Source organism: Cotesia glomerata, linkage group LG3 (genome assembly GCF_020080835.1).
Source record: "Cotesia glomerata isolate CgM1 linkage group LG3, MPM_Cglom_v2.3, whole genome shotgun sequence".
Lineage (NCBI taxonomy): Eukaryota > Metazoa > Arthropoda > Insecta > Hymenoptera > Braconidae > Cotesia > Cotesia glomerata.
In genome coordinates, this window is record NC_058160.1 from 8,295,286 (window position 1) to 8,320,809 (window position 25,524).

The window sequence follows — 25,524 nt, forward strand, 5'->3', positions numbered from 1 at the left end:
AAATATATGCATATGAAACTATTGTTTGGAAATAAAAATTGTTCGTTGTTAACGCCCCCAAATTCCTATTGAAGTTGGAATTTAATTAATAAAATCCATTCTTAGCTGAACTTGACACGAAGATTTCTACCAAATTTGAAGTCTGTAGGAACTATAGCTAGGAAATTTGAATTTTAATTGTTAATATCTACCCCTGCAATCCTTATTTAGGTCGGGTTGTCGTAAAATCCTCATTTAAATTACTTCTTCATCACACATAGGAGACTCCTACCGAATTTTGGAGTCTGCAGGAGCTATAGCTCGGAAATTTACTATTTTCATTGTTAACACCCAACCCCACTATCCATGTTGGCAGTAGATTGTCATAAAATCCGCTCTTAGATCAATTCTCCATCACATACAGAAGATTCTTACCAAATTTCGACCTTATAGGAGCTACAGCTCGGAAATTTTAAATTTTCATTGTTGACATTCACCCCCGCAACCCCCTGTGGAAGTGAGCTATATCATTTAGAGTTATTATAAATTAATCCTCGCAATATTCACAAATGTAATTATCGGTACTGTACTTGGTAATAGGTTTGTAGAAAAAATCATTTCACTCAATTTTTTTTCTGTAAAAGTAGGGGAACGATTGGTATTATGTTAACAATAGTTTTTCTGAGTAATATAAAAGTGAATGCAGTTGTCCAGGAGAGAAATAAAAACATTTTTGACGTGAGAAACAACTTTGTCATGATATCATATGGTTACTGCTCTCCCCTTACCGCGCTAGAGTCGATACCTATCCCCACCCCGCCTAGCGCTCGCACTTCCTTAATATTTTTTATTAGCGACTAATTTTACAAGTGACATTATCAACTGATTTCCAAATTTAGAATTAATAAACGTTCTAGTTTACAAGCGGCTATTTTACAGTAATATTAAAAACATACTTAAATTAATGACCACGATTGTATAGATTTTAGTTTTTCAAAATCTATGTAGTATCTTATTTAAAAAGAATTTTTTTCTAGTAAATTTTTATTTTAAATCACTGTTTAATGATTTATCTTTGGAAATTCTGACGCTGTTCTTCAACCATGAGAAATATCCTGCGAACGCTTTTAAATAATTCATTTCACTTCTCATTATATTTTCATGAAAATTTTTGGGAGTTCCACCATGTTTCCATTCTAATGTGTTTAATAATTACCTCTTATAACTTATAATAAGTATTTTCGAATGAAAATTTAAGACACTTGGTGTTTTATATACATATATTCTTCATTTTTAATAATATATTACATATAATTGATGAATTATCATTGTAATTTTACATTTATATCTATAAGGATATAATTAATAATGAAATTATCCATTTTCATGAATTTGTAATTTATTGCTAATTCGAAAATTATGTACTATGATTTCAGCATGTACTCAAAACGAATTCAGATGTAGAAACGGCCAGTGTATTAACAGTCGATATCGTTGTAATGGAGCCACTGAATGCTATGACAAGTCTGATGAATTGAATTGCCGTAAGTAATAATTTTTAATTACGTGCATCTAATTATGTGCAAGTTCTCTTTTTTTTTGTAACGTTGATTGTACAATTTATTTTCTTTCATAATTATCAGAAAAAAATCATATTATTCTACACTTCATATGGAAAACATTGTGCATGTTCTTTGTATTCGCTGAAAAAATTTTTTTTTTGAAAATTGGCTACTCCTTACAAAAGAAACCAGTGAATTTAAATGTTTGCAAAGCTATTGTTGAGTCTAACAAATAAAAGTCTTTACGGCTTCTTAAGCTTTGTTATGTCACACTATTTTCATATGCATGACATTTCTGATGCAAATCACGTAGATACCTTTATATATTTGAATTTATCACACCGTTATTTATTGTTATTAGACAATTTTTCTATTAACAATATTTTTTCATTTGTTAGCCTAAATGATATTTAAATTACATAACTTAATTACAATTTTTGAAAAATTTATTTTTTTAAATATTTAGCGAAGATGATAAATAAACAAAGTTGAAATAATGTGAACGAGAAAAAAAAAGTTAGATATTTTTAATGTAGAAATTAATTTTTATGATCTATTTTTATTTCTTAAATTTCTTAAGGAAGTACGAGCACCAAGACAACTTTTGATAAAAGGCTTGATTTTTTTTAATATGAAGTTTAAATATGTCTAAACAAATTCCGAAAATTTGCAAGAGATTGCCCGATTATTTAAATAAATAATTAACTTTGAAGTTGAGCAATTCAGGATTGGTCTTATGGGGTAACCTCCAAACATTGATACATTTCTGTATTTTTCTCGTAAAACTGTCGGTGAATATTTTTAAAAATCTTATGGATGAAAGTAAATATATTAGTGATAAATTTAATTCAAAAAAATTTACACTTGCCCGACTAATTAAAGTGTATTAATTAAAAGAAAAATAAATGCCGCCATTAGCAAATGTTAAATGTATATCAATATATTGAGAAAAATCATATGGTTACTGCTCTCCCCTCACCGCGCTAGAGTCGATTCTTATCCCCACCCCGCCTAGCGCTCATACTTCTTTAATTAAAAAATTTAACTTGTTTAACAATATACCTATGTATACTAGGGTGATTTTTTTTTTACTTTTTTTTTTTTTTTTCGGTCCCATCGTGAATTCTTGTTGGAAATACTCAAAAAAAAATTCCCTGAAAGTTTGAGCCCTTAATATTAATTTAAGTCCTCAAACAAGGCGTGTGAAGATTTCCCATTGAAAATACACAAAAACTCTGATTTTTAAGTTTTGAATTTCTTAAGCTCAGCGGCATTTCATGGGATCACTTTGACCGAAGATGGTTTTTTCTCAGAATTGATGGCTCTACAAAAGTGCCCATTGCGGCAAAGTCGTAATTCACACTGATGAGGCAGTACGGACCACTGAACCTGATTTTTCCATCAAATTCGCGTTTTTTCGCATTTATCTCGTAAATAACATGAGCTACGGTAAAAATGTGAATGACAAACTTGTAGGGAATTCAATTTTCTACAAAAAAAAAAGTCTTATAGACCAAATCGCTAAGATCAATATTAAGCGAGATATTAAGACGAATTGATTTTTCCGTGAATTTTTGGCTGATCATTGGTTTTAACTTATTAATATCTTGTTTTCTTTCTCTGTAATATTATATTTTTTGTTCAATATATTTTTTTAAGGCTAGAAAAGTAGGATATGATAAAAATCTTCCATTACAAAAAGTTTATATATAAAGAATAGGCTATATCAAAAAATTCGACTATTTTTTTTTTGAAAACTATACGGAAAATATTGTTCAGGATACCGAAAAAAGGCGCCTGGTAAAACGGAAGCTCTTAATTTTAATATTAAGTTGTGCCTCATTACGATTTTCCATTTTCCATTTAATTAACATGGGAAATTTTTTTGTGCTAAGTTTGGAATTTTGTAGCTCTTTAACGAATGGTTGAATTGTTTGGATCTCAAAGTATTCTTGTAGGAAATTGAACGCTCTTCAAAAAAGGTCTCTGATAATTTTTTGATAAATGCAATCCTTCAAAAGTTATTCCAATGGGAATTTGACAATATTGAAAATTTTGAAGTTTTTTTTTTACTTTTTGGGGCATCTAATTAATTTATTTCATAATTATACTCAAAATTCTTTTTCCTCCGATTTTTTTCTGAATATAAAAATTATTTTAACGATATTTTAGCCGTAAATGCATTTAAAAATGTGTATTTTATATAAATGCATTTAAAAAGTGTACTTTAAATAAATAATAAAAAAATAATATACATTAGAAGAAAAAAGCTGGATAAAAAAAAAAACAACAATTAAAATCTTTATATCAGAAAAAAGTAATTAAAGAAAGGATTTTTAAATGCAACTAATCTTTGAGCTACAAAATTCCTTAGTAAAAAAACTTAAAAATTTTTATGAGTATCAATTTCCAATTCGAATAACTTCTGAAGGATTGCATTTATCAAAAAATTATTAGAGACCTTTTTTTAAGAGCGTTCAATTTTCTACTAGAATACTTTGTGACCAAAACAATTCAACGATTCATTAAAGAGCTACAAAATTCCAAACTTAGCACAAAAAAATTTCCCATGTTAATTAAATGGAAAATGGAAAATCGTGATGAGGCACAACTTAATATTAAAATTAAGAGCTCCCGTGTTACCAGGCGCTTTTTTTCGGTATCCTGAACAATGTTTTCCGTATAGTATTAAAAAAAAAATAGTCGATTTTTTTGATACAGCCTATTCTTTATATATAAACTTTTTGTAATGTAAGATTTTTATCATATCCTATTTTTCTAGCCTTAAAAAACTATATTGAACAAAAAATATAATATTACAGAGAAAGAAAACAAGATATTAATAAGTTAAAATCAATGATCAGCCAAAATTTCACGGAAAAATCAATTCCCTACAAGTTTGTCATTCACATTTTTACCGTAACTCTTGTTATTTACGAGATAAGTGCGAAAAAACGCGAATTTGATGGAAAAATCAGGTTCAGTGGCCCGTACTGCCTCACCAGTGTGAATTACGACTTTGCCGCAATGGGCACTTTTGTAGAGCCATCAATTCTGAGAAAAAACCATCTTCGGTCACAGTGATCCCATGAAATGCCGCTGAGCTTAAGAAATTCAAAAATTAAAAATCAGAGTTTTTGTGTATTTTCAATGGGAAATCTTCACACGCCTTGTTTGAGGACTTAAATTAATATTAATGGCTCAAACTTTCAGGGAATTTTTTTTTGGGTATTTCCAACAAGAATTCACGATGGGACCGAAAAAAAAAAAAGTAAAAAAAAAATCACCCTAATGTATACTTTGTCTAAGAATTTCGTACTTTTGTTTCAAAAATTCTTTTAAAACTAAAACTTGTTGAAGTTTTATTACTTTTTATACCGATTACTAATAAAGTTTCGAACACGCCTCAGAGTATGCTGAAGTCAAAAATTAGAATAAAAATAAGGACATATTAGAATAAAAATAAGAACATAAAGTTCTTCAAGAAAAAAAACGATAATATTCTTAGTTGTAAAGAATTGTTCTTAGAGAAAGAATTTGATCGTATCGGTCGAAGGTAAAATATTCTTTTATCGAGTGACAATAGTTATCGGTCGAAAATATTGGTTTCTCATGGAAAGATTAGAACCCGACTGGTTCACGTTTTGCACCAGACTCAGTCGTGTGCGGCGCCAGAGTGGTTATTATGCACGGATTCTGGTGCAGCACCCGACTGAGTCTGGTGCAGAACACGAGTGAGTCGTGTGCGCACACGACTCAGTCTGGTGTAAACTAATTTTTCTTCCATTTTTTCTTGCACACGGCTGAGTCTGGCGCAGAACACGAACCAGTCGGGTTCTAATCTTTCCGTGCTTAAAGCAAGATGACAAAATTCAAGACAAAAAATTCTTAAAGCAAGGCAATCGGTTGTCATCAAAATAAGCTTCTCGGAAACATAATTTTTTCTCAATCAAGGTAGTTTTTCTAATCAGTGTGACTTCAAAACACAATTTTAATACAATGGCATGAAGTAAAAATTTTCAAGTTAAAAATTTAATATTGTTGGTTTTACTTGTGCAGGTATGATCTAGTATAAAGATATTTTAGTAACCTTTTCATCAAAAAATTAAATAAATATTTACACTCTTAATTATATTTTGTTTAAAAGGCCCAATGGTATAAATACATAAATCTATATACACACATATTTTCTGTATTACAATTAACATACATTGTAAGAATACCTTGCATAGCTTTGTTAGATTTAAAACGTAACTTATTGTAGAATGAAGAGTCACCGATTCTCCTTACTTATGTCGCATTAGCTCAAGCTATTATTTATGTAATGCTTCCGGGGAGTACGTTACGGTGCCAGTAAATAAATAGGGTTGGATGCTTTGCATGCCTCACAATTGTGAAACTAATCGTATTACGGGTTTTAATGGATTATTATGGGAATCAATAATTATAATAATTGAAATAACAATAACAATGGCGTGACCATGGGTAACTGATGAATCTACTGTAACGATAGTAGCACGATGTTCTCTACTGACATACCAGCTCACTATTACCGTATAGTTTCTGCACGAGTATCGAGTCAGGGAAATCTCAGGTCACTACGCTTTTATTTTTTAATAACTTTTTATTTTACTCAACGTAAATATTTATTTTTTACACTTATTAATTTTCGTTGAATGAAAAAGCAAAATCAATTATGGTTTACTAGGATAATTAGAGAGATGATTAAATTACGAATAGTGTGTGGAAAAAAATATTGTTAGAGCATAGCATGTTGAGAGGAATATCTCTTGGAATAGAATTTGAGTAGCGTTTATTAGTCGGCCTAATAACCGTCCACATTTTAATCTGACGTTAATCTCTAGGGGAATTCGAGTATTGAAGCCGAAAAGTTTGGAGCGAATATATACATAACAGATGGCTACGATGGGTAAAATTTTTCACATTTTACCTCAACGGTTATAATCGAATATATGTTGGGCATTTTATTCTCTCCACACATTCTTTTGGATTTAAATCGTTTTTACGTGACGTTATTATAATGTATGCAGATTTTTTTTTAAATATCGATCCATAAAATCTGTTTTCTTTCATTGTTTAAATTGTTGCTTTTATTGTGCTTGGTTTTATAGAGACATGTGTCCAATAATCGGTATCATTTAACGTCTAACTAATTTTTATCGTTATTTATATTCATAGTTATAAAACTATAATTTATCGCTTTGTGTTTTCTGTTGATGTTTCGTGATCAATATCTGACATGAATCAACCATTGTCCATATTCTATTGAATACATTAAGCTGTTCTTCTATTTGTGTCATCATCTGTCTCGTCGATCTACATATCTTTACCTATGTGATCTTACATACAATATTGGACAAAAATTTTTATTGCTATTTTCAAGCGTATATAATTTGAGACAAAAAAATAGACACAATAATGTTTACAGCGTGCAAAGAAGATCAATTTGAATGTGCAGCGCTCTATTGTATTCCGAAAGAGCAACGTTGTGATGGTGTAAATCACTGCTCCAATGGTCGCGATGAACTCAACTGCGACACTCACAGTATGAATTATTTATTTGATTAAGTATTGCAGGAATTCAACTAAATATATTATATTTCTTCATTATTCGTAATATATATTTTTTTTTATCGAAAACAAGTTTGATAAGTTACAACTTACGGACCCAATTAGACTTTGTCGATGATACGCACGACATACGCACGAATTCTTTATGTCAGGATAAATAATTAGTAAATGAAAGACGCGAGAAATTATTTAGACGAATTAAGTATCATATACGGTTTGCATTATGACACGTATATTAGAACAGGAATATCTTGCATGGCATATGTTTGATGATTTATTATTAATCTAATCCATATGATATGTTCAATTTAAAAAATCAATAATCAAAATTGTAGTCTCCTTTACAAAATTTTTTTTTCTAAGTTTTGAAATAATTTATCTACAAAAATTTAGAATTTTATTTTTTGCATTATTATCATCAGATAAATTTTTATTTTTATTTTCTAATTCATTATGAAATATACTTAATTATAAATATAATTTTTCAAATAATTTGTAAATTCAGACCTGATTATTTGTGAAATTATTGGTAATTGTTCAGTTTAATAATCACCTGATTTTTTGGGCATAAAAAATCAAAAAATTTTCTATTATTCGATTTTTGAAAATGAAAATTTATAAAATTTTATTTTTGTATCAGTTTGAAAATCGAACAGTCTAAATGTCCAAAAGTCAGGTAACCATGAAACTAACCAGCCATTAAATTATTTTATATGATTTAATTTTTTCTTTTGCTAACTTGATTTATTTTTATTTACACAATTTAGCTCCTTCGTACTGTCTTTCTGGTCAGTTTAGATGTAACGACGGTCACTGTATCGATGGATCTCTTCATTGTGATGGTCGAAGTGACTGTTCAGATCGATCTGATGAAAGAAATTGCCCTGGTATTTTATTTATTTTTTTATTATTTTTATTTATAAATTGATACTATAAATTTTTCAAAATATAAAAATTCGATTCTGATAATTTATTGTATTAGACACTTAAAATACATTATTATGTTCACAGTAACAACGTGTAACAGTGATCAATTCCGATGTGCAGATGGCACCTGTGTGAGTATCGATAAACGGTGTAATAACATCAATGATTGCAGAAATGGGGAAGATGAAAGTCAGTGTGGTAAGTAGTGATTTTATTGATTAAAAATAACCTACCTATCTTTTAGCTATAAACAGTTACTAAAGTTTTGATAGAGTTTTGTTTAACAAAACATATTTATAATTTAAATGTAACTAGCGCTACTTATTTCCCAAAATTACTTATACTTAAAATACATACTTATTTCATCCAAATAATCCAAGTAACTTTACTAAAAATCATAACATAGTAAACACAAATGATAGAAATCCAATGAAATTATAATGGTAGAAGTTATGGACCCTCGATATGTTACGCTGAGCGAATTTTTCGTGGATAGAGTTATTGAACCGATAAGTTAATTTTTGAAATTTAAACGTTAGAAAAATCTTGTAGAAATTTCTTCCAAGCTTGTAGAGCAGTAGGTGATGGAGCAATTGAAGGGTAAAATGAAGGTGATAGCTATTGATTATTGTTATAAATTTCGCATGAGTGGTGCTTTTTGCTATGTGGATTAGGTTGTGGAGCTACGGACTTTCATTGCAAAGATGGTCAATGTATTGCCTACCAACTGCAGTGCGACGGATCGAACGATTGTCGCGATGGATCTGATGAACACGATCAATGTGGTAACTATTTACTTCATTCAAATAAGCTTTTTATTTATTCAATAATACAGCCTAATATTTAAGATTAATGATTCAATTAAATTCGTTAGTAGTGCGCAAAGAATTCATTGATTATATACTGAGTTTATTTACTAATTTATCATTACACTTTTTCATTATTTCATTATTTTCATTTATGTATATTATGGTGGCGCGAAAAAACCGATTTTTTTTCTTTTTATTCTCCTATGAAAGGATGTTAGTTGATCATTTTTTAAGTTTTTTCCAAAAATCAGCTCGATTAGAAATTGTTAGAGATCGTTCAAACTTTTAAAAAGTTTTTTAAGTTGAATTTTTTTTCACTTTTTTTCTTATTATTTTATCATTTTTTTTTTTTGTTTAAAGTGAGAGTATTGTGGTTAATAAGACAACTTAGAAATATCGTAACGTAAATCAATATTTAAGCTAATCTTTTATGAAAAATAAACAAAAAATAGTGATTTTTATCTTAAAAAAAGATATTATATTTTGTGGCAAAAGATAGAACAAAGTGATTTCATACGAATGCCGTCGTCGTATATCACTTAAATTGAAAATTAAAGTTTTAATGTCTTGAACCAGTCGAAATGGGATAATTTCAGACCGATACATTTTGTTAAATTGTCAATGACATGAGCTATTTCGAGGTTTACAATGTTGTTATTCTAGTAGGTAAAAATCACACTTTCTTGTCACAGAACAGAGCAGAGAGTTTAAACTTTCGGTGTAGGTATGATGAAAATGATTCTAACTTAAGTTAATTAATTAATTCGGTGGGCAGAAAATCGACAATTTAAGCTCTCGGAATGGGACCAATCATAACGATCGGAAATTGTCTCGCTTTAACTGATCTAACAGGCGTGAAAATTGAAGTTTCATTGCAAGTGATACGAAATTAAAGTGAACCATTTTAAAAACATTTACGTCTAATCGAGCAATAAGAACTATGAATGATTTTTGGAGCAGATTTTTGAAACACGATTAACTATTATTATATGTTTTCATAGGAGTAGACTTAAGAAATAAAATTAGTCGGTTTTTTTTGTACCTTCTGAATACACATGTTTTATCATAGCTGAATACGAATGGCGTAATTACTACAACACAAAAAAATACATTGAATTAGAAAGAAAAAAATTATCATCTAAAAAATTGAGTCAAAATAAAAGACAACATCTATCGAGTAACTCGGTAAAATCAATGAAAAAAAATAATTCATACACAGAATTTCCACACTCTGGAAAAGATATTACCGATCCAATTTTAGAATCTTTTCCGAGTATACTTTCAATTTTGACGAATAATGTAACGAGTTTCAACGATACTGATTCGCCTAAGCTGCAATGGGAACTGATTAATACAACCGATAGTAAGCACTTATCATCTGATCAACAAAAAATCATGCCGTTATCTCAGAGTTATGAATTACATTATCCGCCTCAAGCATCTCAAATTAATGCAGCTATTAAAAAAATAATGGAAGTACTTTCACAGCTAGATAAAAAACAAATTGAACGAACTTTAAATTCTTTACATAAGCCAGAAACTAAGTTGCATAAAATGACAGAAAAGAAACACTTATCTTCTCAAATTATAGATCAGAATAACTTGAACGATGATTTAATAAGAAGAGTCATAGCTGATAGTATTATAAGTAAAGTATTGAAGCATAAAAATAAAACAAGTGCGGTTTATAAGTATTTAATAAAGTTATTGAAATCACAGGATAACTCAATTGCAAATTTAATCGAATCTGATACTATATTTCCAGTGGCTAATATTACGTCCGTTTCTTCAGCTAAAAAAAGTTTCGACTATAATAATTCAATGAATTTTTATAAGTGGTTGAATCGAACGAAGGTGATGCAAAATCATTGGTTTAAATTTCGGAACAACTATATTAACTATAAATATAAAAAAAATCGAACTAATGCACAAGCTCGCAGAAATAATGACATATCAGTCAAAAAACAGAATTTTCCGAGGTACATTATCTCTGTAAATAGACCAGCGGATCTGAAAATAAACAATACATCAACATTGAAAAACGTTACATTTAACGTAGAACCTTTTAATGAATCTGCATTATTAACCAAAAATGACAGGCTGGACTATTCGAAGGCTAATAATAATTCTATAATACCTGAAACAAAAATACAAGTGATGAATAAGCGACCTAAAATAAATAACTTAATATCTGATGTAGAATTGTCCAAAAATTTTAATTTAAAAAAAAGAAGTTCCGGTTTTGGAATATCAGACGGGAATAAACTTACATTAAAAAAAAGAAAATTTTGTCTAAATAGACGTAAACTATATAGAAATTCTTCAATATCTTGTTATTCTAGAAAAAACTATTTCGGTAATAAAAATAACGTTAGTAATTATTTTAAAAAATGGAACGTTAAAAAGTCAACTGATAGTTACGTGAATAATAAAGTTAAAAGTAGAAAAACTAATGATGAATCCAATATTACTTTAAATCGACGTAAGAGATCAATCGATGACAACTTACTGAAGTTAAAAGAGGAATTTCAAGGAATTTATGAAAAAAATATGGAAAACCGAAAGGTAATGAAAGTTAAAAATGCTACTAATCAAGAATCGAATGGATTAAAAATAAATGAACCCAAAGATAAGGAACGTCATTTATTCAAAAATAATACTGAAACTGTCGTAAAATATAGTTTTGGTAGTAATACTTCATCACTACAAGATTCAGAAAGAATTAATGTAGCAAATTATGAGAAAACGTATATTGATTCAAATTCATCAGAATGCGACAGTGAATGTATGAATTATCGAAAAAAATTGAATATTAATTCCGGGAATAGCACTACATTAAGTGAGTTAGCGGGAAGAAGCGTCGATTCGGAATTAATAAATATTAAGGAATATAATCAATCAACTTTAAATAAATTTAAACTGTTAACATTCCCCATTGAATCGCAAAAAGAAGTAATTATAACAAAAGCTAAAAATAGAAATAAAAATTCTAAAAAGAAAAAACTCAAAGGAAAAAAGGATAAAAATAGAAAAGATCAGTATGCAAATGGAAAAAGTAAGAGAAAGACTACTCCTTCATCTTTTATTATTAGCACTGATTCAACTTTATCAATTATTGAAAGTGTTACTACATCATCTTTAGCTGAAAAGTTTTCAAATTTTTCTGATGTTAATAATACTAAAAATGTAACTAACGATTCATTACCCACATATTCAATATTTAATACAGTATGCTCATGGTGGTTTGTCAACTGGTTATGGGGTTGCTCTCTTCCCGATTTTATCCCGACTATTTCAGAAGAAAGTACAGAAAAGCTTATTGCACCTGAGTTTGATGTAATAAAGTTAAAGGACACTTATAATTCATCGCTTGATCAAGAAAATACATCGCTAGTTATTTTTGATGTTGATAATATAACAAGTAAGGATAATCAGAATTCTTTAGCAACTCTAATCGAGCCGAATATTGACTTAAAGTTGACACCGATGACAAAAAAAGAAAAAATGAATGGTGATAATTTTAACAATACAAGTATAATTACCATAAGAGACCCAGAATTTGAAGATTATTGTGGTGAGAGCCAATATTTTTGTGATGGAAAAAAGTGCATTGACGAAAAGAAAATTTGTGATGGAAAATTAGATTGTTTAGATGGCTCTGATGAATATGATTGTGAATATTACAATGACTTGAGGAATGATATCATGTTAAAAGTAGAGAAGCTTGCATCATTTAAAAATTCAGTTGAGAAAGTACTTCCATATCCTCTCATAAAAATCAACAATAATGAAACAAAAACATTATCGTGCGATAAAACGACTCAATTTACTTGCCGTGACAAAAAATGCATCTCTATAAGTTTATTCTGCGATGGTACCAGCGATTGTAATGACGGATCAGATGAAGACTCAGAGATGTGCAACTTTTATGATTATGAGAATTATGAAGGTAAAATCCTGTCAATCAGAATAATGGGGATCTTGAATTAAACATGTTTTCGTCTGCATCTGTACTACGCTGTAAAATAATAGCTTTCTTGGTAATGTAAATAAGAAAGTGTAATTATATTGTTTTCTACAATTTTTGAATTCTTTCTTCAAGTATCAAAATGGAACTTCAATCGACAAATTAATATGCATATGATTGTTTATACTTTTCAGAGATCTGTTTTTTGCTTATTTGTGTAGTAATTACTATCAAAATTATCAAGTACTGTGCATCCATGCAAAAAAAATTTATTTCGTCCTTTAGCTTCTAAATAAATGTGACTTTATGATGAATTAAAGACAATTTAATTTTTTTTTTGGAAAAAAAACTCATCAGACGATATTTTAAATGGAATTTTTTTATAAAAAAAAAATTATTATGAATTAGCAAATAATTAAGTTTTTGAAATTTAAGTAATTCTGAAGAGTTTAAAACAGACACAAAAAAAATTATTAATAGTAATAAATTAAAAATTATATTAAATAAATGAATTTTTCTAATATAATCGGCAATTAAAATTCGGTAATTGAATGGATGATTGTTAGAAACTTACCTTTTGTTTCAAATTATACGATGAGTTAATCAAATAATTACTTACTTTCGTGACAAGTTTAAAAGAAAGATACTTTCTGTTTTGCAAGACGAATTTTATGACTCGACAGAAATTTAGACAATTAAGATATTCATAATAATTTCAATAAAAATTATTATCATTTCAGTGCAAAATTCATATTGAATTAACAATAAAATGTGTGAAATGTTCTTTACAACAATCATATCACAAAATTGAACTTAGTGAAGAAATAACGCTCTATTAAATTTATTATAGATTTTTTTTCTTGATTACCCTAATCTCTGTCGTATAACAAGACTGAAATAATCTTATTTTTTAAATATAACAAAAAAAAATTAATGAAATTCAGTTCAGTGTTTTTTTTTTTCCTTAAATTTATGTAAGAAAATTGAAATAATTTTTGATAAATTGATATTTATATTTCAAAACACCAATTTGAGTATAAAATTAATCATGAAACAAAATTTTTTTGCACAAGCTTAAATCGTATTATTTTTCATATAATTTAGGCTAAGAAAATTGACTTATAAATCATATTTCATGCCAGAAAATACAGAAAATAACAAAAATAAATGCATGAAACATTATTTATTAATAATATTTGCAAGAAATTTAAAATGTTTTTATGATAAATTCATTACAAAGTCACGTTTATTTGAAAATATAAATTTAAGAATGATATTTATAATAAAACAGAATTATTTTTGTACGTGTACAGTAAATCTATTTGTGTGTAAGAATCATTATTTTTTAGGTTGACAGATAACGTCATTCATCCTTTCACTTACAGTCATATTCATGTCATTTCATACATACTAGATCTCATTGTAATTTTATGACTTATAAGTAAAAAAAGTAGTTATTAATAAGATGCTTTTTTAAGGGAAGCTATAATTGTTTTTAATTGTTACAAATATAACAGAGCAAATAAAGATAATTAGATAATGCCTCTGTAATAATATTGATGGTAGCTGCTTTAAATGTTTATAACTGTATCTTAACTTAGAAGTTACTTCTAAAAGTACTTCTGTTTAATCAATAGCATCTCAATTTAATCTGGTTATTATTAAACATGTATCAAGTGGCAGTCAACTACTTAAGAATTATCTTGACGTAAATAAAAATAAATCTTAATTAAAGGCATTTGATATATAAAATAAAATAACATGTACATATAAATTGAGACGCTGGAACGAGAGGCATACTTTTATTATAACTGGCCACTGCAGGTTTGGCGCCTTGCCCTCCTATGGACTTCACTTGCGGGGATGGCTCTTGTATTCCACAGAGCTCAGTCTGCGACGGGTTCGACGATTGTCCGCGAGCAGAGGATGAGCTTAATTGCGGTATATACATTTTTTGGTGAATGCTTTGCTTTTTATATTTATTAACAGCATACGTTTTGCTACTAACTGGATCAATCTTCTTTAAAAAATTAACAACATTATTATTTTCTTTAAGAATTATTTATCGGTCATTTTATTATTATTTTAAAAAAGTTTAAGTTTTATTCGACTTTTGTTATTGATTTAGCGATAAATACCACCGGAGAAAATTTTTAGATTTTTTTTCATTCATTAAGGTACCCGTCGGGTGATGAGACCTATAGCTATGTGATATTTGTAATAAAATTAAAATTCTCTACACGTTTTGATGTTAATTACTCTTTAAGGGTATTTTATATGAAACATAAATAAAATATGGTAACTTTTGCATTAAACAAATACAAAATTAAATACTCCTAAAAACTTTAAATGTATCCAACCGTTCTTGATGTTTCAGACATTTGAGATCAATAGTAATATGAATACAGTAATTATGCTGTTGTAATTGATCTTGCATATCAAATATATTTAAACTGAAGTTTAACTATGTAATTAACACTTGAAAAAAACTATTTTTTAAGAAAACTATTTTTTTCAAAATTTCACTTTTGTTTTAAGATATTCTGTTTTTTTAATTCAAGAAATTAACTCTTCAAATACAAAATCAAAATACTAGAACTATCAGATAAAGAGCAGAAAGTTCTCCGTAAAAATGTTACTTTAAAACAAAACATTTTACTGTTTTCAAACATGCTTACTTGATGTGATTTGTCCAAGAGTTTCTTTCTCTGTTTAATAATCATCTTGGATTAAGTGACAGTGATTCAAGATATTACCGATTTATGTCCAGAATACCGTTAAAATCTGTATGATTTTAATATTATTTAAATTTATGATTTACTGTTTTAATGACTGTAATTAATTCAATAATTAGTGAATGAAGAAATTTTTTTTCACTATTAGTTTTCACGATTGCATTAATCTAATAGAAAGAAACAGTCGCGTTTCAACTAATAGTAAAAATTAAATTTCTTTATTCATCGTACTTGATCAAAATATGACTGGACAGACTGCATTGGCGCTAAAACCCATTAATTATTTAAATGTTCATCGTGAAAATTAGACATGATTTGACGCGACGAAATTGATAACTCCATTTTGAGTATTTAATTTTATATTTTTTTTATGGTAAAAGTTACAATTCTTTATCTATATTTGATAAAAAATATATTTAAATAATGATTTTCTTTAAAAGTTGCTAATTAAATTGAATATTTGTTATTTTATTATGAATATCGATTCACTAGGCTTTATTACTCGCAAGTAGCTTGTTTAAAAAGTTGTACTCTAATTCGAGGTGAACCTGGTCCATCGAGCGTTGTTTCTAGTAGTTTACGAAATTTTACACTTTTTAAGATTAAAATAAATATTTAATACGGTGTTATCGACTTCCTTATATTGGTCAAACTAATCTGACTTTCTGTACAAATACTGTTTTAGTTCTAGTGTACAATTACTTAATGGATACTTATACAAACCAATTGTCGTGTTTCAATTTATCAGCATCGATTTAAAGTTTTACAACTGAACATAACAAACAAGTACTTAAAGCTTGTATACTTGTATACTTACCTTTCTTAAAATGTCTGTTATTTACCCCGTTCATGAAGTAAATTCGTAGTTGCAAAAACTCATTTAATAGAACAAGAAAATTTTGTCTTACAAACGATTTTTTCTTTTAATTCGTATATTATTTGTGATACCTATAAATAGTTTTGTTCGTTAATAAAATAAATTCGAAAGCGCAGCTTAATGCTTATATTATAAGTTTGTGTATTTATTTTTTTGGCAATCATCGCTGCTTCTAACAGACCGAGGTTGTACACCAACCCAATTCAAATGTGCTACCGGTGGTAAATGCATCGAAGACATCTATAGGTGTGACGGGCATCCAGATTGTCCTGATAAAAGTGATGAAAACTGTGGAGTCAACAATACTTCAAACAGTACGATTACTCACATCACCTATCCACATCACCCACTCACTTCACATACCAGTATGCTAAATATACTCTTTATTTGTTACTCATTTTCATTTTTTTAAGTGAATGAATTATTTTTTCGATTGCATAATATTAAATTATAATAAATTATTCAGACCGTTATTTTTGCGCTGGTCAACAGAATTTTACAATAAATATTTCTGATGACTTAATTAAAAATTATTCAGGCAATTTGATTATGCAATACGAGATCATAAATTTCGAGTTATTTTTTTTTAACGTTTAAATAATTGATTTTAATTCGTTATTCAATATCATTAGAAACTTGAGATTTTCATTCAATAAGTAGCCTAGAAGGATCATGTGGCTATATATATTTTATTCGAATACGCGTTGAGAAATTGAAGCGATTTGGAACCTTTATTTAAATTTAAAAGTACGTTCTCGATCTATTATAGAATACTTTGAAATTCATGAACACTTTAAATATTTATATAATATCGTCACTTTTTTTTTATTTAATTATCCTTCTCATGATTTTGTCTTCGATCGATACAATTAACTGTCAATGTAACGTTCCGGATGTTCAAGTTAAGATGAAAGATTAAATTAAAATTTATTTAATCTGTGAAAAGACAATGTGATGATAAATGCATCAGCTTTTAACTTGCTTTGATAATTTTTATGATGTTTTTACAACTCCACTAAAAAAAAAAAAAAAAGTTATTTGATTCAAAGTAATATTTCATTCAACACTGTCAAAATATTTAGCTCTTAGTTAAAGAAATTAAGTCTTGAATCGATAAATTATAACTCTGGGATGTAGAGCAGTAAATTTTTCAGTTGAGAATTGTACGCTTTAATACGGAAAAATACCAAATGAAAACTTATAGTTTATAGTATAAATCGTAGTAGTTTAGCGCTTCGAATAAAAAAATTTCACTAACTCTATAAAATTTTGGAAAAAAGTGGATTTTTCGCAGAGCTTCAGAATTTCTTATCGAATAATAAGTAACTTTTTTTTTACCAAAAAACTGCACTTAACATCGCAAATCGGATCACAATTGTTTTTAATCGAGCTCAAAAATATATGAAAAATGTACTTATAAACTCGAAGACTATAGTAGGAAATTTTTTAAGCGTTTTAGACTCGAATATAGCAGGAAGTTCCAGGGATGGCCTGTGCCTTTTATTATCACAGGCCTTTTTATCATCACAGGAACCGTAATTTTTCAACTGTTTTTTTTTCTGTGAATGAAACACTTCACTGCTTTATAACAAATACTTCTATTTATCTCAAAAATTTATTTTTCTTAGAGTAAGATACGCGATAAAAATTAATCAAAAAAAAGTCTTCAATACTTTTCAGAAATCGTTGAAGCAAAAATTTTTCATTTCTAACATCAAGATTGAATATTAAAATGAGAATAGTTATCGATCGAAGATAAAAATACCAATTCAAGAATATAGAATCCCAGAAAATAAATTTTTTAATCAAGTTAGTTTTTCTATCGATGAGGTAGTTGTAGGCAAGTAAGCAATTAATTATTGGAAAAAGATTAAATCTAATTACCAAGACAAAAAAAACGATCTGAATGTTTAAACTTATATTACTAGCTTACAATGAAACTTTGCATTAGGATGTCATTATTTTATAAAATGTGTTGCTTGTGTGACTTGAAGCATTGTGATTTTTAATAACGTATTAAGAAATGAGCTTAATATTTGCTTGCTAGATGTAGATATATTATGGAAATTATCGTGATTATTGGGTATGTATATTTGAGTAGATTTACCAGTGGACGGACGAGTCACAGAAAGACCAGTAGAATGTGACACAGCAAGAACAGAGATGCGTTGCGGAGATGGGAAATGCATTTCTCTTCGTCGCAAGTGCGATGGTATTCCCGATTGTTTAGACAACAGCGACGAACGTGACTGTGGTAAGACGGATGCATTGCTTTGGAACGATTCTGTTAAAAAACAATTTCAGATCAAAGCAGTCATTTTTTGCTTGCAGTTATTATTTATTTAAGATTTTAATTTATAATTTTGTTTTCTTTTTTTTCGCACTGGGGTGCTTTATAAATGCTTATGTCTTCGTTGTACAAAGGAAAATGCGCTATCAACGAATGGAGATGTATAAGTGGTGAGTGTTTACGAGAAAATTTGAGATGTGATGGTCGGGCTCACTGTCGCGATGGATCTGACGAAGCAAATTGCGGTAACTATTCATGTGCTTGATTTTTATTTTTTGCAAATATTTTTATTTTTTGTGGGTGAATAAAGTTGCTTATCTATTCGAATGCTAAAACTATTGTAGTTAACAAATGTCCAACTGGAATGTTTCGATGCAATGATGGAATATGCCTCGACCAAAGACGACGTTGCGATGGTCGTCCTCACTGCCATGATGGATCTGATGAAATAAATTGCAGTACGAAATATTTATTCATTATTGATAGACACTATTAATAATTATTTTCTTCAATTAATTAATTTAGATATTTCTTTTTTTTAATTGTTAGTTTCTGCTTTTATAACAAAATTATATATACCCGTCGCTTTATTTAGCACGTCGAATGTTCATTCAGGGTTTTCAGGATGTTTCTTCATAATATTAAATATCGAATTAAATAGCAACTGCATGAAAGAATGAAAATATCACAGATTTACTCGCGTTATCGCGATGCCTGTTACTAATTGTCATTTTGACATTCGGAATGAGTCTTTCGCGTCCTGTCTCGTGTATTATCGAATTTTTTACTATACTGTCTTGTATTTTTATATTTCAGCACTAATTATAATTATTTAGAGGACGATTTTATTGTTGACGACATGTATGATAGACTGGGTTAATAAAATCGACTATTTTCTTTTTTAGGAAAGAATATATTGAAAATATTGTTAAAAATTACGAAAAATTCAGAAAAATTCTTTACAATTTTTTTTTTTGGTAAATTTTTTATATCATATTTTATAGTTAGTAGTTAAAGAATCAATATTAAACAAAAAAAGAATACTTATTTTTAAAAGAAATTAAATACCCCAAAAAATTTATTTTTTTCAAATGTTATTCCAATCAAAAATTTATTATAAATTCAACTAGAGTCTTGAGTAACAGTCAAAAAGTAAATTAATCAAAAAATTTTGAAGAATTTTTTTTTAGGAAAATATTCACATTTTTGATAGAAATCTAAGTTTTTTATTTTTCCTAGTCTAATAATTTTTAAGAAGAAAAAAAAATTTTTTTTGAAGATGAAAATAAAAAAATTCGATAACCCGAGTAAAAATGAAATTATTATTTTTTACGGAAAAATAATAAATTGCGTTCGACCGCCGCACCACCGCTGCACCACCGCCGCACCAATGCTAAATCATACCTACAATTTCACAAAAAATGGTATCATAATTAATTTATCGCGCAATAATTAATTAATAAATAATGCGACTAGAAATCTTAATGTAAGACCTATTGATCAACCTCCTTTTAATCAAATGCCTAATATTAAAAAAAAAATTTTTTTTAAATCAGGCCAAAGCACCGCGAAATTATTTATTTTTTTAGTCGTATTGTAGATTTTTAATTTCGTCCTCGAGTTGCACAGAAGCGGTACGCCTATCGAAATACTCTGAAAGAATTTTAAAAATTGAACTGTGATCGGATTCGAACCTGGATCGTCTGCATGGAAGTCTCAAACATTGCCTACTGCGCTGCAAGCCATAGTTAACTAAAACAATTAAATTAAGCTATTTGAATGATCAACAAATATTTTATTTCAATGTATATACCATCAAACAGCAGTATGATGCGGCGGTGGTGCAGCGGTGGTGTGGCGGTCGAACTAAATTTATTATTTTTTCGTAAAAATTAATAATTTTATTTTTACCCGGGCGCGTCACATCTGTGGTGCGGCGGTGGTGCGGCGAATAGAAATTTATTTACTTGTCACGGCGCTGGTGCAGCAGTAGTGCGGCGAATAGATAAATTCTTTACTTGTCACGGCGGTGGTGCGATGGTGATGCGGCACTTGTAAAATAATCAAAATTGTCACGGCTGTAATGCAGCGTTGTTGCGGCGCTTAAAAAGCCGTGTAGCGGTGTTGCGACGGTGGTGCGGCGGAATTCTGTTTTTACTCGGGAAACTTGTTAATATTGTTGAGAGTTCAAACTTTCAAATTTTGAACAATATTTTCGGTATATCTTCTTAGAAAATTGTCTTTTTTTAGCACAATCTAGTTTATAAATATATAAATATGTAATATTTAAAGGTTCTCGATGAATAATAAATATAAATGTGTTAAAAAAATAGTATTGAGTAATAAACTCAACTTAAAAGTTTTTTTAATAAAAAAATGTATCGTTAAAAGTTTGTCATCAGAACGATTTTTGACAAGAAAAAGTTATTACTTTTATAAAATTTTTATAAATTAATCGTATTTGAACTGTCAATTTATCAAGCGTTGTTAATTAACGTACACTATAGTATACAGTCTACAATGAAAATTTGTATCTTTAATTAAAACATTTTTGCCGGTGATTGTATATCAAAAAGTGTTATCCTATTTTCAAGCTAAAACTAATGAAATTTGGTGACAAATTTTTATCGTTAGGAAATATTATTGGAATGAAATTTAATAGCTCTTTTGAACATATTATTTCACTGTACACGAGGGTCTTTAATTGCATTTTTAAATATTACTGGCATTCACTGTATTCTTTTCTGTTCATCACTATCTACCTCTTGATCTATTTCAGCACAGGTTGCCTGATTACGTGTACACGATAAATACATTTATACTGGTATAAATAAGTATATAACTGAGTAGCGTAGCTCTTGGTAGAATCATCTGATTATATCTTATGACACTACTATCTTTATGCACACATCTTTTTCCTTTTCACTTTACAGTTCATATTTTCGACCATAAAAAAAAATAATTTGTTTGATTTACCTTGTCTCTTCCTAGCTTAAAGTCAATAATACTTTTCGAGTGCAATCAATAATTGCATGACAAACGGCAATGTGCACGTAAATTTATTTATTTTAAACGATAACTGAACAGACTTAAATTTTTTTATTCACTTTTAAATTATACAAATATTTTTTTATAAGATTAATTTTTATTATTTTTTTTAATCTATATTTTCATCATTTTTATAAATTTAAGTATCGTGCACATCGCTACTTTGTACATAATTTTTCAGAATCACGTCATTTTTTTAGTATAGAAAATTAATAAAGTCAAAAATAAAAAACTATCATAATCTAACTTTTACAGAAAATACTTCTTGCCCTGAAGGCCAATTACCATGTGCCAATGGTATCTGTATTTCCAAGCAATTTTTCTGTGATCGCCACGTTGACTGTCACGATGGAAGCGATGAAACCAATTGCTGTAAGAAAATTTTATAATTCAACCGGTTGTCGTCAAAATAAGTTTCTTTGAAAGATTGATTCTTTCGTATCAAGATAGTTTATCTATTAGTCTATACGCGATAATTATACAACACTTAATTTAATGCCAAAATATCGACAGTAGAAAAAAAAAAAGTTTAATTGTGAGAGAATAAATCTCTTTACAAAGAAAGCTCTCTCAAAGAATTAATTTTTTACTGCAAATTTTATAAGAATTGATTACTCGACTGTAAGAATCAATTCTTTCAATTTCACTCGATTCTTAAATTTAAATTTTAAAATCAAAATTGAAGTCATCAAACAATGAATTTTTAAAATTTTTTTGATGGATTTTTTTGTATGGTCAAAACTTGATACGAAATTTTTATTTACATTTAATGCAACACAGTTATACACTTAATCAATTCAAAGCTTTCTGATGTATTATATTGTTTGTCTTTCTTTGCGATGTGTAAATATATGAAGATGATGGTTTTCCGACTCGCGAACATGTGACGTATAATTGCCCATGCGCGAAACAGGGAAACTCAAAGTTGATTCCGCAAATTTTCAACGATTGGCCTTGCAATTTATTTATGGTCGTCAGTGCGGTATGAACGTGAGGTAGCTCGTCGCACATTTGATTGACTTTGACGACCTAAGTCAGGTCGTCTTTCCTGGGTATTTTAAAACAACAATGATAAAAAAGTTCTCGCGCACTGACAAACTAATGATAGATTTTATTAATATTGTCTTGAAATTTATTTATTTTATTTTTTTGACAACTAACTGACACTTTTTTTTTTTTATTTCTGAAACAAAACAGACCAAAAATATCGGACCTCATTTCACAGATAGGAACATTTTATATTGGAAAACTAAATTGTCGTTTTTAGTATTTTCTGTTACATATTATTTATGTTTCTCACCGTTTAAACTTTTCCTGAACTTCCAAAAATATTTCAAGATCAAAATTAGCCAAATCGGTGAAGCTATTCTCGAGTTTTAGGAAGACTAACGAACAGCAATTGATTTTTATATAGATAGATTTAATTGGGAAATGACAAAATGAAATGAAGTAAATCTATAAATTCGCATTCAAAAATCAAATTATAACTCAGGTTTCTGTTTTTCAAGATTTTATCGGTTTTTGGATTTCTTTTTTAGTTTTCTAAGACTTCGTGCATATGTATTAGACATGTAAAATATTGATTTTTCTTACAGCTGAAACTTCACCGCGTCCACCTGTAAAAGAATGCAACAATAATGAATACACTTGTCGAGATCGTTCATGCATACCGTTGTCAGCAATATGTAATGGTCGCCCAGATTGTCCATACAATGAAGATGAACAGGATTGTCACAGTTAGTAATTTCTATACTCTATAATTTTTCAATTAATTTAAAAAAGAATTAATTTTTTATAATATACAATTAATTAAAAATAGTTTTTTTAAAAAAACTATAATTAGAGTAATAGGTATATCAGAGTGTCCAATATTTACGAAATTTCCTTGTTGTATATAGATGCACAGTAAAAAATATTGTGTAAAATCAACACACTTTGTGTTTAATTAATACAAATTTTATGTTAAAATAACACTAATTTTGTGTGAACCGTATTTAACACAATATTTTTTTACTGTGTGTCTTTTAGATTATATCTTATTGGGTTCTCAAACAAAGGTAGTTACTTGACAATCGAAAAATTGTAAACGTCATAATACATATCGTGCTAAAATCTAGACACAGCTGACCTCGCTAAATAAAAGATAGTTGCAATTAAAAATTATACTTTTTTTAGCAACTGAGCAAATCATAAATTTTCATTATATCAATATTGAAAAAATATGACCATCTACACGAAAAACTCAAATTTTATTCAGAAAATATGCTGCTTTTAATTCATTAAATTTTAATAGATATTCCATTTTTTTCCTAAATTTTTTTTTCTCTACGTTGTCTTTAATTCAATTAACCCTCACCGATCTCTCTGGGATGTGCCAACTTAATTATGCATAAAAAGGACTTAATATCTTTATTTTACCACAGCATTCACTTATCAATATTTCAAAAATGAACTATTTGTTATTATCTTTAAAAGCTTATTCTTCTTTTCTACTATTCAGAATATTCATTGATAATGAATAGTTTTTTCTTTTTCAATTAAAACTAAGCTCGAATATAGCGAATTGATCATTATCAATTTTAAGATTTCCGGGATAAAATTTTTTTGTTACTTTTAAAAGTAAAATTAAATAAAATTTTGTGTTGTAATTATATAAAACTTCTTGTGAAAATTTATCTTTTAGATCATTCAAACTATACACGATTGATTCAATTTTTTTTCATAAATCAATGCAGTATTTTTATAATCCTATATGCTATGTTATTCTGTTTTCATAATTTTATATAAAAGTAGCAGAACTTAAACGTGAAATATGAAAAAAACCCTTAATTCCAAGTAGTTAATAAAATATAAATTTAAAATTAATACGTAATGATTGTCAGTAATACAAGTCACATCTTTATGAATTTTATCTTTTTCCATTTTTCTGTGAGATACCATCGATTTATGAACGAAACTTGTATATAAATATATTTATTTGCGTCTAGTTCTAGATTCCATAATTAAATTTGATTGTGTACTCAGCAAAACAAGCGGATATTGACTAGTTTCATATAACAATGTACACTAATAGAAAATTAAACTTTATCCAAGAGAAGAAATTTTGAACTAATAACATAATTTTAAACAGTTTCATCACCTTGAATCAAAACGAAGAATTCTTTATAGTCAACTTTACTTAAACAAAAAAAAATTTCTTAGTTCAAGAACTTTTCTGTCTGGTTCATGACGATGAAACTCTGTAGAATGGTTTTTTTAGGTCAAGAATTAGGTCAAGGTCTTGAATCAAGTGCATTAAAAAATTGTATTATTGAATTAGAAGAGATTAAAAATATCTAAAAATCCATATTTTCAAGCTTAAAAGGCTCGATAACTCACTAATGGCTACACATTTTCAATCATTTTTACCCCTTTTCTCAAATTCAACCGCTTCTGGAACTTAAAAAAATCACATTAATTGTTGTAGTAAAACAAATTATCTCTAATTAAAAATAATAATTTTGAGAAAGTAATATTGAAATTATTTTCAAGTTTTTATTTATAGAAAGAACTAAATCAATTTCGATGCAACCAAACGTCAAATCTCGAGATGACATTGTATAACAGTCAGATATGTACATCCAATATGCAATCATAACACGTTCTTCTTTCATGTTCCTTTTGTTATCACTTGAAGTTTTGTCATGCTTAGTTACTGAAATACTTTGATTGCTCAGCTTGCTTTAACAGAACAGAACC

At 28.3% G+C, this 25,524-nt stretch overlaps 1 protein-coding gene across 11 annotated transcripts in view; it reads left to right on the forward strand.

The window, feature by feature from the left end:
- Positions 1–25,524, forward strand: part of LOC123261682 (basement membrane-specific heparan sulfate proteoglycan core protein) — a 136,431-nt gene that overhangs the window by 73,631 nt on the left and 37,276 nt on the right. For 2 of the 11 annotated variants that reach the window (XM_044723408.1, XM_044723407.1), the window contains exons 9-21: positions 1,416–1,523; positions 6,991–7,107; positions 7,901–8,020; positions 8,145–8,258; positions 8,735–8,845; positions 9,939–12,818; positions 14,661–14,777; positions 16,628–16,813; positions 18,550–18,702; positions 18,873–18,983; positions 19,083–19,196; positions 22,042–22,158; positions 23,382–23,522. In XM_044723408.1, the coding sequence (XP_044579343.1) occupies positions 1,416–1,523; positions 6,991–7,107; positions 7,901–8,020; positions 8,145–8,258; positions 8,735–8,845; positions 9,939–12,818; positions 14,661–14,777; positions 16,628–16,813; positions 18,550–18,702; positions 18,873–18,983; positions 19,083–19,196; positions 22,042–22,158; positions 23,382–23,522 (4,389 nt within the window). The remainder of the gene's footprint in view (positions 1–1,415; positions 1,524–6,990; positions 7,108–7,900; positions 8,021–8,144; positions 8,259–8,734; positions 8,846–9,938; positions 12,819–14,660; positions 14,778–16,627; positions 16,814–18,549; positions 18,703–18,872; positions 18,984–19,082; positions 19,197–22,041; positions 22,159–23,381; positions 23,523–25,524) is intronic. The other 9 variants (XM_044723409.1, XM_044723418.1, XM_044723410.1 and 6 more) reach the window with 7 other exon arrangements.